General features: G+C 48.2%; 3 protein-coding genes and 1 long non-coding RNA gene across 5 annotated transcripts; 2 read left to right on the top strand and 2 right to left on the bottom strand.

Moving 5' to 3' along the window:
* Positions 1-9,255: 9,255 nt before the first annotated feature.
* On the bottom strand, positions 9,256-9,989 carry LOC112344459. The gene is made up of 2 exons (XR_002991695.1): positions 9,663-9,989; positions 9,256-9,604 (listed from the first exon to the last, which is right to left on the bottom strand). It is a non-coding gene; the product is annotated as an uncharacterized LOC112344459 (long non-coding RNA).
* LOC112344458 lies at positions 9,381-10,598 on the top strand. Its single transcript, XM_024669292.1, has 2 exons — positions 9,381-9,609; positions 9,720-10,598. Exons 1-2 carry the CDS (start codon positions 9,411-9,413, stop codon positions 10,490-10,492), a joined length of 972 nt encoding a protein of 323 aa, XP_024525060.1. The 5' UTR covers positions 9,381-9,410; the 3' UTR covers positions 10,493-10,598.
* LOC9654432 lies at positions 10,408-12,749 on the bottom strand. 2 transcript variants are annotated; one of them, XM_024669291.1, is made up of 5 exons: positions 12,689-12,749; positions 12,410-12,643; positions 11,176-12,339; positions 10,583-11,119; positions 10,408-10,521 (listed from the first exon to the last, which is right to left on the bottom strand). In XM_024669291.1, the coding sequence occupies exons 1-4, from the start codon at positions 12,736-12,738 to the stop codon at positions 10,585-10,587; spliced, it is 1,983 nt and encodes a 660-aa protein (XP_024525059.1). In that variant the 5' UTR covers positions 12,739-12,749; the 3' UTR covers positions 10,408-10,521; positions 10,583-10,584. The 2 variants fall into 2 exon arrangements, with proteins under 2 accessions (XP_024525059.1, XP_024525058.1); XM_024669290.1 differs by having other exon boundaries at positions 10,418-10,530.
* A 58-nt stretch (positions 12,750-12,807) lies between these two features.
* LOC9654431 (APO protein 2, chloroplastic) lies at positions 12,808-14,673 on the top strand. Its single transcript, XM_024669264.1, has 3 exons — positions 12,808-12,838; positions 12,918-13,246; positions 13,425-14,673. The coding sequence occupies exons 1-3, from the start codon at positions 12,812-12,814 to the stop codon at positions 14,632-14,634; spliced, it is 1,566 nt and encodes a 521-aa protein (XP_024525032.1). The 5' UTR covers positions 12,808-12,811; the 3' UTR covers positions 14,635-14,673.

Genomic DNA, 14,673 nt, shown 5'->3' with positions numbered 1-14,673 from the left:
AAAAAGAAAAGGTCCCAGGTTTCGGGCGCTCTGAGCCTGGCCATCGTCATAGTTGATATTGAGGGCTCACATACCTTGCCAATCCTCTAAGGAGCATAGTCTCTCCAACTTAGAGACTCATTCAACCACTTGTAGTGGTTCTCTCCTTTTATTGGTTTAATTCTTATTAAACCTGTTAGAGACACCTTCTCTATCTCAATCCTACTACTCATTCTCGAGTAGTCTCAGTTTCCATCAATATAACCTTTGCACTTTGGAACTTTTAGTTTTAACTTCTTAGAGTCAATTTCCTAGGTGTTTCTGACACCTTACATTGCACATATTGTGCAACTCCACTTCCCCATCCTAGAAAATCCTCTACTTGAGGGCACCATCATCCTCTCTTCTATTTCATACCACCATTGGCACTAAGTTCTAGTTATCATAATTTGTGCTAGAGCTGTTCACGGTCCTATCATTTGGCTGCTTTACTGCTCCCTCCTTTGGAGCTTTCACCTTCACTAAATCAAAGCAATTAGGAATCCATCCTTGAAAACACATTACCTTTCTCATAATCTGTTAGCATCTAACACATTAATATTCTTACCTAACTTTGCCATTTGGGTTTTGTTCCATGATTCCCATGGCTCTTTTTTTAGCCACTAGTCTTTTGCTCCTATCCTTGATGGTTGCATCCAACAATATAAGATCACTACCTCCATTTTTGAGGTATTCTTTTGGTTCCATAGCAAAGACTTTGTTTTGCCAAGTCCAGAGGGTGTTCACCCCTAGTACATCTCTTTAGCATTTTCTACTATGGGCTTTATCCATGGCCCAACTTTATGACCCTCCCATGAGTCTCTTATAGAGACTACTTTCTTCGGACTCACTATGCCATTACATTGTCACAGTTCATTTCCTTTAGGTGTTCTTCCCACTTACTCATTTTGACCAAGCCACACCATCATCTATAGTTCAAATCAACACTTTGAACTAAGAACTTTAATCCTTAACCTCACAAGAACTTTTTTCTTGTTTTAGCCATAAGATCACCTAGTGATCTAACCTTGGCACCTTAACAGGTTTGCCAATAGGTATTAAATTTTCCAGACCTTTAAGTTGTTCACCATAACCTTGGGGGCATCCCCCACACTTAGTGGTGCACCCAAACCAGCCCTTCTAGCCAAGGGTCCATAGCAATTGAGACTGGGTATCCCCATCTCCTTCACCACATCCTTGGTGCCACTCGCACCAAAGTGTTCAAGTTAAATATGCCGAGCCACACTAAGCAATTTAACTGTGCATCACAACTTCGGGGAATCCCCCGCTTGGCAGTGTGCCCAAGCTAGTCTCTTTACTAAGAGTCCATGACCACTGAAAAATGAGTGTCCTCATATTCCAACCCATCACCACGCCCAAGTGAGTTGGGACTCGAACCCAAGCACTAGAGGGTTGGGACTTGAACCCAACCTCCGTATATGCATTTTCGGATGGCATCTCCTAGGATGCCTAGCATGACTTCTCACGCGGTGCACCAACTTATACTTAAAGCATGCTACAAATCACAATTGAGGAATTTAGTTCCTCCGCATTGCCAATGTAAATGACTAAATTTTCCATTCTACTTCAGTCACTTAACTACACCTCTAACCACTTGGAGGAGTCTAACTCACAACCTCCATAAGTTCTATTTCGGACCTGGGCTTGCTAGCCCCAAGAATGGCATCCCCGCCACTCAATCTTTGCACTTAGTACAAGTGCTCCACGTGTTTGATCCCATGACTGACACCCCAAAGTACCACCGATATATCAGCCTGTTACACTAAGGCCATGCTCCTTCGCCTTGGTCACACCGGTGGTCTAACACCACCTATATCACAGTCCCGTAGTTCAAGGACTAGACCATCCATCCATGAATGATCATCCCAGATCCACTCCTTAGCATCCTTAGGATGCCCTCAGATATGGGGGATAGCCTTCCCCAATATTCCTTTTCTGGTCCCCACCAAATCCCTTTCTGCCCGTGGCCGTGTCGCCATCACTGCTATTGGATCAAGGCCCACAGGCCCAACCACTAAGTCCCATGGTCCTCTGGGACTTCCTCACCACCCGATTGTCTCCTTGATCACTACACCAGAGGACTACTCCTCTCCCTTTCCACAGTCTAAGCCTTTGGGACAACATTTCAGAACATTGTGGCCCTACGCGAGCCTCATGGGTACTCTCCCCGCCTTCCACCTTTGGGTGCTCTAGCCACAAGCTTAGAGCGAGGTTCCATTGAGCCACGCCAGGTATCCAAGTAGGTAGTGCCACCCACATTTGGACTGGGAGTATCGACCATTCAATTTCCCAGGGTAACTAGAGCCAGCTCTTGAACACTTCACCAAGCTAACTTGCTTGTCAGTCCGTATTCACTTTAATCTTGGACTTCCCAATGGTTATCCCATCACCCAACACCTGGGTACAGCCTTCCTGGGACAAACTAGCCTTTCCTGGCCAAACTGGCTCCACTGGAGTCCTCCCCCTACTATACTTTTGGAGCTCACCAAACCCCCCAAGGTTTGGGAGATGAATGCTTTGGGCTTTTACCCCTTTAGACTCAAACTTAGACTCGGACTCGGACTTGGGCTTGGTCTCAGCTTCGGCCTCGATCTCGGTCCTGGTCTCAGTATCAGTCTCGGTCTTGGTCCCAGTCTCAGTCTCGATCTCGACTTCGGACTCCATCTTGGGTCCTTCTTGGACTCTATCTCAGATTCCATCTTGGACTCCATCTCGGACTCCATCTCGGGTCCTTCTCAGACTCCATCTCAGATTCCATCTCGAACTCCATCTTAGACTCCATCTCGGGTCCATCTCGGACTCCATCTCGGGTCCATCTCGGACTCCATCTCGGGTCCATCTCAGGTCCATCTCGGACTCCATCTCTGACTCCATCTCGGGTCCATCTCGGACTCCATCTCGGTCCATCTTGGACTCCATCTCGGTCCATCTTGGACTCCATCTCGGACTCCATCTCGGGCTCCATCTCGGGCTCCATCTCGGGTCCATCTCGGGTCCATCTCAGACTCCATCTCAGACTCCATCTCGGGTCCATCTCAGACTCCATCTCGGGTCCATCTCAGACTCCATCTCGGTCCATCTCAGACTCCTCCACGTGTCATGTGTTGGTCCTCTTGTGTCCCTTTCCTAAAGACTCACCTATTGCTTGCTTCGTGCTTGTTCCTCGAGCATGTTATTGGGAGTTCCACTCCTGCTCTTGACCTTTCAAGTTGGAGTTTTTAGTCCAAACGTGTTACGCTCGTTTGGCTTTCGCTTCGGCCATTACCACATGGCACCCTTTCGGCTCCACTTTGGGGCCTAGGTATTTTGTGTCTCACAGCCAAATCCTCTCACTTGACAAGTCTATGATCATGCATAGACTCTTCCATGCTTGGCCCCATGGGCCACCCTTTTTGAAGTTAGCACCTTCAACTAGGGGATTTGTTCCCTTGACTTGCCAATCTTGCTTAGCAAGTCATCCGATTAATGTAATATGGTTTCATGCATAAGTGTGAAAGTCCTTGACCATTGACTTTCTTTCAAAGTCATCTTTTTGAACACTTGGCAACTACTTCCCCAACTTTGATAACATTGCCTTATGGCAAACTATAAGACCACACTTCTGCTATGCCACTTTGATTTCATGCATTCTATGAACTATTTACATTTGGGTTTCAAGGTATTAAGTTATCTAGAATTGTCTTTGGGATCTTGAAGGACTCTGTCTCTTAGCTTGTTAAGGCCTTTCCTTTCACAAGCTTTTTAATTGCTATATAGTCTAACATGGACAATTCCATGCTTTATACTCTTCATAGCACCACAGTTGCTAGTAGCTACATGCTTGAGCGCCCACTTGATTCTCCACTCCCAACTAACATAACCACCCTTAGTTATGCTCTTCGATTTTTATTATTTGATTCTATCCCCTTACTACTTGCTTTTAGCCATCACATATTTCCTTCGGTTATTCGCCTCCCGACTAAGAGGATAGCTTTGCACTTTCTACCATGCCTTGGCAAGTATTCTTAAGGATGAACTTACCCGATAGCATAAGGAATGGTTCCTCAATTCGGGTATGCTCACTTTATAATCCCACACACCAGGATTAATGTTGCTACTTATAGACCTTTATATACCTATCATTAGCCTTGCCAAAGTCCCATTTTTTACTTTGTCCAATTCAGGTAAATGGTCTTCTTCTGTCTCTGCAACCATTGATATTTGGATAACACCTTTTATCCATCATCCGCTAGGGACTTAGTCCCTTGGGCATTATCTATTGCCCTTGCGACACCAAACACTACCTCCTGGTGTTCTAGAGTGTTTGGGTGTCCCAATGATGACTTCTTTGACAATGAACATTCCCTTTTATGACATTGACTTACTATATTATAACATAAGCAATTTATTCTCCATAAGGGTATATTTAACTTCCTTATGCTATTAAGAAATCTTTGGGTAGTTACCTTCTACCAATTTAACTAATTATTTTGCACAGTTTGCTTAGTTGCCTCATAGTTGTCAAGTCTTACAACTCATTGCTAATGCTTCCACACCTCCATCATTATTTGGGTCACCACACTCCAACCGCATGCCTTCCAACTTAGACTATGTCATTCCCATTTCTATTAGGATTCCTCTAGGAAGGGGTTCCAACTTGACCTCTAGGCATCATGCCTTTGGCACATTCAATATCTCCACACCATCGGCTCCACAAACCCATAAGGTCCCATTTTGAAGTGTTAGCTTGCTGGAATACAACTTCTTGTATTCGTGTCTTACTCACAAAGACCATCTTTGCAAGTGTTACTCCAACACTTGATTTTGTTCTCTAAGGGCAACTTTTGCCCCTTATGACTACTTGTTTATGTGATAAGAATACCAACTCATCCTCTAAGTACACCCTCAACTCCTTGGGTTGTTCCAGCATTTATTTAAGATAGCCCCAACTACCATTTCAAGGACTTGTGTCTTTTTTTGTATTTGACCTCCTACGGTCATTAATTTTGGTCTCACATTCATGAGCACCAACCTCAACTATATAAAGATAATCTTGTGACTTCTTTATTGCTTTGGAGTCTCTATTTTTCCCGTGATCCCAACTATAGTTGTTTACCACAACTACATTAGGCAGTTTGCTAAGTCAAACACTCATCTTAATCACATCCTCAACTCTTTGAGGAAACCTTTATATTGTTCCCAAGATCCCAAAGTTATTCCATTATTGGCCCTTTTCTATCCACCACCTCGTCTATAAGTTCATACATAGACTGTAGTGGAGAGCCATGTCTTCCCAACTTGCTACTCCCCAAAGATAGGCCCACTCCTAAGACCTTATGATGCCAACACCATGGGTGATTACTTGAGCACCAATAAAAGTTGGACTAAGGAACAATTCCGATACCAAATTGTAAACAACTAATTTTTCCATTCTACTTTAGTTACTTAACCACACCTCCAACCACTTGTCGGAGTCTCACTCACAACCTCCATAAGTCCTATTCCAGACTTGGGCTTGCTAGCCCCGAGAATGGCATCCTTGCCACTCAAACTTTGCACTTGGCCCAAGTGCTCCACGTGTCCGATCCCATGACCGACATCCCAAGGTACCACTGACATATCAACTTGTTACGCTAAAGCCATGCCCCTTCACGTTGGTCACACCAATGGTCTAACACCATCTGCATCACAATTCTGTCTCTCAAAAACTGGGTTATCCATCCATGAGTGATCATCCTAGATCCACTCTTTATCATCCTTAGGATGCCTGCAGGCATGGGGAATAACCTTCCCCAATATCCCCTTTCTGGTCCCCACCAAGTCCCTTTTTGTCCATGGCTGAGTTCACCAACATTGCCACTGGATCAAGGTCCACAGGCCCGTCCACTAAGTCCCATGATCCTCTAAGACTTCCTCCTTATATGATTGTATCCTTGGTCTCTACCCCAGAGGATTTTTCCTCTTCCTTTTCACAGTCTGGGACTTTAAGACAACATTTCGAAACACCATGGCCTTATGCGAGCCTCGTGGGTACTCTCCCCACCTTCCGCTTTTGGGTGCTCTAGCCATGGGCTTAGAGAGCGAGGTTCTGTTGAGCCATGCCAGGTATCCAAGTAGGTAGTGCCACCCACACTTGGACTGGGAGCATCGACCATTCGATCTTCCGAGGGAACTAGAGTTGGCTCTTGAACACTTCACTAAGTTACCCCACTTGTTAGTCCATATTCACTTTAGCCTTGGACTTCCCAGTGGTCATCTCATCACCCAATAGCTAGGTATGGCCTTCCTGGGCCAAATTGGCCTTTCCTGGCCAAACTAGCTCTACTAGGGTCCAACCCCCACATTGTCCCTACTATACTTTTGGAACCCTCTGCAGCAGTAGTAGCAGCACCCCCCCCGCTTCCCGGGGGATGATCGCTTTGGGCTTTCACCTAATAGCCTATATTAGTATTCAGACTTGGACTCGGTCTTAGTCCTAGTTTCGGACTCGGACTCGGTCAGTCTTGGTCTTAGTTCCATCTCGGACTCCATCTCGAACTCCATCTCGGGTCCATCTCGGACTCCATCTCAAACTCCCTCTCGAGTCCATCTCGGACTCCATCTTGGACTCCACTCGGGTCCATCTCGAACTCCATCTCGGACTCCATCTTGGGTCCATCTCCAGTCCATTTTAGACTCCATCTCAGACTCCATCTTGGGTCCATATCGGACTCCATCTCGGGTCCATCTCAGACTCCATCTCGGGTCCATCTCGGACTCCATCTCGGGTCCATCTCGAACTCCATCTTGGGTCCATATCGGACTCCATCTCAGGTCCATCTCAGACTCCATCTCAGGTCCATCTCAGACTCCATCTTGGGTCCATCTCGGACTCCTCCACATATCATGTGTTGGTCCTCTTGTGTCCTTCTTGCTTCGTGCTTGTTCCTCAAGCACTTCATTGGGAGTTCCACTCCCGCTCTCAACCTTTCAAGTCGGGGCTTTTAGTCCAAACGTGTTACGCTCGTTTGGCTTTCGCTTCAGCCACTACCATGTGGCATTGGCTCCACTTTGGGGCCTAGGGATTTTGTATCTCACATATTGGCAAAAAGATCCATGTACCAGAATCTCACAATAAAAAGAAGTATTGAGAGCTGAAGATGGGGAGGGTGGCCTTTGTCATCAAACGACATAAAGGTTGGTAAAGCTTTAAAACTATTCCAAGATTTTGGGGCAAAAAGAAGGTGAGCAAAGAATCATCACATGCAACCCAAGGGAGGAGAGTTGAATGTGAGGAGGGAGAAGTGAGTAAGTTGCCACCTCCATATAGGCTCATTCACGACTATGATGGAGTATACTTTCTATAGCCTAGGTGGTTTTTAAATGGAGGTATGGATCTTGTTGATCCTTCAATACTCTAGATATGTGAAAGATCACAATTTTGTAGGAGATATTGGCAAAACATGAAATCCTTTATTAGGATCTCACAATAATTCACCCATGTCCCACTTAGGCAATTAGATTTCGAACTAGGCCACAGGTTGATCAAATCAGCCCTACTCACTTAGATTATGCCTTTGGGGATGGACGAAAAGTCAAGATTGGGAAGATTTTTATCTAGAGAAAGTATTAAGAGATTCTTGTAATGGATTTATGTAATACGTGTAAAAGATTTTGAGATCTCTAAAATCTTGGAGCTAAAGAATAAGAGCAAAATGAGGGTTAAGCCAAATCTCACCCCACCCCTTTGGAGATTTTGTGTTTAACAACATTTTTTTGAGTGTGCTCTATGTTACAAGCACCTTGAGTGTGACTTAGATTGGAATGTGCTCACATTCATTTTGTGGATGTGGGTTCTTTTGTTTGAATAGCAAGTGTGCTTTTATCAATGTTTTAAGTACTTTGGAGTGAGTGTGTTTGGAGATCTTGTGTCAGTATCTGTAGTGCACTATGAGGCTAGGTCACATGCATGCACTTGTTTCATATTGTGAGGTTGCTACTAGCAAGGAGAAAGCAACTAAGTTATGGCAGTGAGAGATCCTGGAAGCATTGCTAAGTTGATATATCAGATATTCCATGCCAAGTGGCTTGGAGTGACAAATTTATTCATTGCACCCTTCTAGGGCAGTACACATTTCTTGTCAAGAACACCATGCTAAAGAAGGTGGTGTGCTATAGAGTAGAGAAATGGTGTGCAATTTAATCACCAAGCGGCAAGAACATGTTCAGCTATCTTGAATGCATAGGATGAATGAGTCTCCTCAAATGGCATGGGCCATTGCCATGGGCATGAAGCAAGGAATGGATATTTCTGTGTGCAATCACACGTGGACCAATAACATTATGACACGTGCTCTCTCTCTCACACACACGAACACTCGAGTCTCGGAAAATTTGCCGCGACGCAAGCCCGGATCTAGTCAAGCGACAAACGTAAGTTTTGTGTGAAACAAGGCATCTCTCTCCTTGTGTTTTTTCCTCTTTCTGGAACTCGTCTTCTCGCGGAAAGTTCATTGGCACGCCAGAGACTAACGGGATTCTAAATCATTCCAACTTCTCTTCTCTCAAAAACTTTTTTCTCAAACGATTCGCCTTTGTATTGCTGCTGAGTCATAGCTATGCCGGAATTGCCGGCTAGTTTTACAATCTTCGCTGCCGGATCAACGAAAGCGAACTTTCCAAGCACCGCCAGCAACAATCTTCCCTCGAGAGCACAAAAAAGGGAAAAGAACGAGCTCTACTCTACAATACCTAGAACCTTGCGCCGGGTATGAAATTGAAGAAATGTAGCACCAATTGCTCCGCCATGGGCGCCTCGAACGCTTGCTTTTGACCCGGAGCTCCCTCCTGTCGCGGACGAGCGCATTGGGCGCTCTCTTCGTGGCCAACGCCCACCACCGGTGCCTCCGCAAACACGATTGGGGCAGCGGCGTTGCCCACCGCGGCCGCAGCTGCTACCGTCGCCAGCGATCGCGATTTCTTCCCTGCCATGGAGGATCTAAAGCGCGGAGAAGAATGGAGAGAGGAAAACAAAAATCTTGCCCTTGCGTTTTCTTCCGGGCCCCTTCGTTTTAATACTGGCGGTGAAGAAAAGGAGGGTTTCTGACGTGTCCAAGTAGTGTCCACTAGATGAAATGACGTGTCTAACTCTAGGTTTAGGGCTTCTCGAGAATATGCGTTGCGTGGGGTAGAATATTCTAGCTGTGTTAGCCAGCTTGTATGAGTGGTGTTTAAGCTAGTGAAGATTTTTCGCCATCATGTGGCATTACGTCAAGTTGCTCGCCTTGTTTAATCCCTGATTTTCGCGTAATGCGAGTGCTTAATATAAATCTGGGCCAGCAGCCAAGCAAAGTCTCGCGGCAAGAGACGCTTCGTTCGTTCTTTGCTTCTTCTTCCTAGCTTTGCTTCTGGCGATGGAGCTTGCGAAGTTCCTTCTGGTCTTTGGAGCCTGCTGCCTCGCCGCTGTGATCCAGCTCTTGCCAGGAGCGCAGGCCGCCCAAGTAGTTTGCACTGCAAACCCGAACCGCTGGTGCTTCGATCTCGTCCTTCCCTGTCCCAGGAGGTGTCCCAATCAATGCAGCGTCAATTGCAACGCTTGCTCCACTAGCTGCGGTAAGTATCAAAGTTTCCAGCTTCCTTGGAACGAAAAAAAGAGAGGGAAGTACCTTCACGAAGAATCGACTTTGATCGTGGCTTCTTCTTCTTTGCGCCTTGTCTCGCAGATGTCCGGAGGTGTAACAGGCCAGGATCGGTCTGCCAGGACCCCCGCTTCGTCGGTGGCGATGGAAGCGTCTTCTACTTCCACGGCAAGAGGGACCAGGACTTCTGCATTGTCTCCGACGCCAATCTCCACGTAAACGCCCACTTCATCGGAAAGTCCAAGAGCGGCCCGGGCCTCAAGCGCGACTTTACGTGGGTGCAGTCGCTGGGAATCCTGTTCGGAGACCACCAGCTCAAGCTCGGTGCCAAGAACGTTGCAACTTGGGACGACTCCGTCGATCAACTCGAGCTCCAGCTCGATGGCAGCGCGGTAACTCTCCCCTCTGGCGAAGGGGCCGTCTGGAGTGAGCCACTCGTCGGGCTACGAATCGAAAGGCTCAACCTGTACAACGACATCTCCGTCCAAGTTAGAGACAGCTTCACACTCAAGGCTAGAGTTGTACCTGTGACTCAAGCCGACTCCAAAGTTCACCACTACGGGATCACCCCGGACAACTGCTTTGCACATCTCGATGTCAGCTTCGAGTTCCACAAGCTGTCCGGCAATGTTGCTGGAGTTCTCGGGCAGACTTACGCGCCCGGTTACAAGAGCCGAGTGAACTCCAGCTTGCCAATGCCGATCATGGGAGGCTACAAGGAGTATCTCACGTCTGGCCTCCTGAATGCCGACTGCCCTGTGTCGAGGTTCGGCGTGGCTGCAGTTGAAAGCTCGAAGTTTTCCTTCCCTGCAGTGACCTGTGGGACGGACAACAAAGGCTTCTCGTGCCGTCGCTAGATCCGTGTTCCACGTTGTTACTGCTTGGACTGCTTCGGCTGTATACACATTCTATTAGCTCCAAAATAAAGCAAAGTGAAATACAAGTACCTTTAGTCTTTGGAAATATCATGGAGTGCCAGCATTGCGTTGATGAGCTTCCGGCGGCTTGTCCTGTATCTCTCCAGCAGGACCGCAAAGCTTTCACGAGCTTCGGAGAAGACTGCGTCGTCGTACAGGGCCCTCTCCACAAAATTGGCTCTGGCTGTCACGTACATCTCCGGGAACCTGTGTTCTTTTATGGTAGAGTTGATCGCAAGTTTGAAGTCCGTTTCAAGACTTTGTGTCCCCGGGAGATGACCCAGCCAACTCAAGCCAGCAGCGCACTCTTCTCCGTTGATAGCTCTTTCAGACTCTTCGGCATGCGAAGCTATCTTCTTAATCAGTTCCTTGAACGTCGCATGCGACTTGTTGTATGTGGCGGGCATAGCGACTGAGCACGCCTTTCGAAGCTCTTTTACAGCATTGTCCGCCATTGACCACACTGTGAAATGTAAAAGTGTTTTACACAACCTGCTGTCCCGACTTTGAGGTGGATTCTCTCGAAGAAACCATAAATGCAAAGCGATGTGAATGAATCCTTGCCATCTGTATGTTGCAAAGTCAGGAGGAAAGATTTCATGAAAAAGTTCAACCAGACTCACTCAAATGGAAGCTCCACTTCAACGCCAAAAGTGAGATGCAAGGAGAACTTCGATGTCGTCGTAGGACAATTCCCCGTCGTCGTCTCCAAAGTGCATTGCTTTCTCTTTCCACGACCTGGACTTTTAGAGGTGTTGCCATCTTCTGAAGTGCTAGCTCGATGAGCGAAACCTCTCGGAATGTATAACACGCTTCCTTCCGTCAACAGTGTGTCTGCTAGCTCACGACTCTGGACCTCAGCCTCAGGCACAAGTCTAGGCGCATATAGTCGAGGAAGCACGACGGTAGCAGCCGGATTAATGCTCCACCTCTTTTTTCCAGCAAGTTGCACGACAAAGACGCAGTGATCATCGTAGTGACGACCCAGGCCTTGAGCATTTGACGGCGTCAAGTAAAGATTTGCTCCAATGCTGGCTTGACCAAGTTGGAAGCCCAAGCTCTGAGCAAGTTCCGCAACCACCTTTGAGCGAAACTCAATACCTCTCACAGCCACAGTGTAACCGAGCTCGAAGGCCTTGATACAGTCTTCCACACGGACAACCTGTCCTTCACCGTTTCTAGAAAAGTAGTGCTGCTCCACGCAATCACCAGTGGTGCATTTGACGAGTCGAATGTCCTGCTGATAAATCAAAGGCCTTCCCAGGTCGTCATGTATCTCTTTGAAAAGCTGGCAAGGATCGAGTTCGTCGCTGCTGGCCGGAGGACATGAAATGGAAGCTCCAACCAAAGTTCTGAGAAGCTCTGACGAATCCTGAGCTGGAAAATCCTTCCGAAGAGCCTCGAATACTCTGCCTGTTCCATTTGTAATCACTGCCGGAGACCTCTCCCAGCCTTTCTCAAAGAACTCCTGACTGTTCTCCAGAAAAGTATGCCTGCCGAGGTTTTTGGAAACTGGCAACTCAAGCTCCAATCCGAGCAATGCGAGAAGCTTCGCAAGGAGATGTCTCGTAGACGTCGATCCACCATCTCCTTCCAAGATATCCTTCCAGACTCTTCTCAGCTTCGAATACGACGTGCAAGCTATCTCTCTTGGAACCCGTTGGATGGTCACCTCGTAGTGTTCCTGGAGCAAAGAGTCGGCTACACGAAGAGCATCTCCAAAGTGTTCTTCGATATCACAGTTCCATGCCGAGCTCAAAGAATCTGCAAGGGAAATGAACAAGCTCCTGTCAAGACGACGGAATAAAAACCTCTTCCATCGATCTAAAGCGGAAGCATTGAAACGAGAAATCTTACAAGAAGTAGTCCATCACACCGCATTCTTGCAATGCTCGTCGAGCAGCCGCAGTGATTCCCAGATCGGCGACGGCATCGATCGCGGCACCAGACACACTGGAATCGTCGCTAGCAATGAGCGGAACAAGCGAGCTGAGCAGCTCGACGCAGCTCGCAACGTCGCGATTTAGGCTCTCGGATTGCAGCGCCAGCAAACCGATAATCTCGGCAGATTTCACCGCTCCTGTCGCATTCCTGGAGCGATCACTTGCATTCCCATCCACCAGAAAGAAAGCTCACCTCGATCGAAGAAGCTCCTTGAGAACGCCCAGGAGGCAACGCTCCGCCATCAAGAACCCTAAAGTATATTCGATAATTGATCCACAATAAAGAACAAAGCTGTAGGGTTTATGCGGGAGGAGAATGCTGTGGCGAGCGCAGGGGCTGCGGGTAAGCGCGCTAGCAGTTTTTGAGAATTTCTGTGAGAATGTAGCTAGATGTGCTATGAAATATCTGCCATTTTCTCCAGATTGACAGGAAGAACTCGAGCTTCTGGTTGCGCTTGTGTCGCGATTTTCATCCGCAAGGTCGAGAGGAAACGCGTGAGTTTCCACAGAACAGGGAGCTACCACCTCTGGTACCGCCGAAGAAGAAGCCTTACTACAAGCCCCTTCCTCTGGTGATATGGGAGCACAGGCGAGACAAGAGGCTTGGTGTGAGGCGGCTGTGGAAAGCCCCGCTCAATGGAATGCTTGTGGAGGATCTCATACCTCTCGCTCACGACGTTCTCAAGGAGTATGCTGTGCTCGAGGAAGGTGTCAAGAGGCTCATGAAATCCGTCACAGTGAAAGCTTGCACGTAAGTTTCTCATCTTCTTCGGTTTTTTTTTTTTTTTTTCGTTTCCTCTTGTTCTATTGCTTTTGATTCTTCTCTTGTCCTCTTTTTTTTTCCTAGCTTTGGAATGGTTGTCATGTCTTCTCCCTCATCATTCTATTTATCAGCTTTCGTGTTCTAATGGGAATTCCTGGCGTTACAGTTGCTGTATGGAGATCTACGTAGGAAAAGTCGGTCACAAGCTCCCGACTTGCAGAGGCACGAGCAACCGAGCAATCTATGGACAGCACCGGTGGATCAGGGGGTACGTTGAAGACGTGATCATCCCGCTAGAGGCTTACCACGTCTACAACAAGATAGGACGCTCTATCAAGCACAGCCAAAGGTACACAGTCCCGAGAGTAGGCGCAATTCACGAGCTTTGCATGCAGGCGGGTGTTGACGATCCCAGGTACCCGATGATCAGGTGGGCTCGAAGGTCTGGAAGACAGGTCGGGGACGGCCAGGCCCAGATCCCTCTCACTCGCTTCCGGAACAAGATCATCCCGGGCTACTCGTCGTCGAGTGACACCAGCGACGATGACGACGACGAGAGCGGGTCTCCAGTGGTGGAATCCAAGACCGAAGCGGACGAAGCCAGGGAAGAACCCGGAGCAATCCAGGAAAACAAAGTTCCTCAGATCGAAGAACTTACAGGAATCCAGGAAAGCGAAGCTCCTCGGGTCAAAGAACTCACAGGAATGCAGGAAAGCAAAGCTCCTCAGATCAAAGAACTTACAGGAATCCAGGAAAGCGAAGCTCCTCCGATCGAAGACACTGGAGGCTGCCAAGCTCCTGGCGAGAAGCTGGAGGAGATGGGGCTGGACGAAGTTCCAAACGAAGAAGAAGAAGACAGCAGGGACAGACCACGCAAATTTGAGCTGAGGCTCGCGGAGGAGGAGCTGGGCGATTTAGAGGTGGAGCAAGGAGAGGGCCGAGAGGACGCCGAGAAGCGAGAGCTCAAGGCGGTGGCGGACAGGACGCTGGTGGCATTCGACAGCGTCCGCCGGGGATTGCAAGCGCTGCTCTACAAGTACAAGGTGTGGGCTTGCGGCTACTGCTCCGAGGTTCACATCGGTGTCAAGCCTCACAAAGTCCTGCTCTGCGGGGGCCTGGGGCGGGCATACAGGGGCGGCGGCCATGCCTGGCAGGAGGCCGCGCTGAGCGACGTCTTCCCCCCAAACTTCGTGTGGCACGTCCCGGCAAATCACCACCCGAGGCTGTCCAAGGAGCTCATCCGGTACTACGGCCAGGCACCCGCGATCGTGGAGATGTGTGTCCAGGCCGGGGCCGAGGCGCCGCCGCGGTGGAAAGCTTACATGAGGATGGATGTGGCGATCCCACTCGAGGAGGAGATGCTATGGACTGCCTAGAGCTTGGGCTTCTTAGTTTTTTAAATGGTTTTTCGCGCG

The sequence above is a fragment of the Selaginella moellendorffii genome, unplaced genomic scaffold, assembly GCF_000143415.4.
Source record: "Selaginella moellendorffii unplaced genomic scaffold, v1.0 SELMOscaffold_4, whole genome shotgun sequence".
In the NCBI taxonomy this organism is placed as follows: Eukaryota; Viridiplantae; Streptophyta; class Lycopodiopsida; order Selaginellales; family Selaginellaceae; genus Selaginella; species Selaginella moellendorffii.
This window is presented reverse-complemented; position numbering and strand designations above follow the sequence as displayed.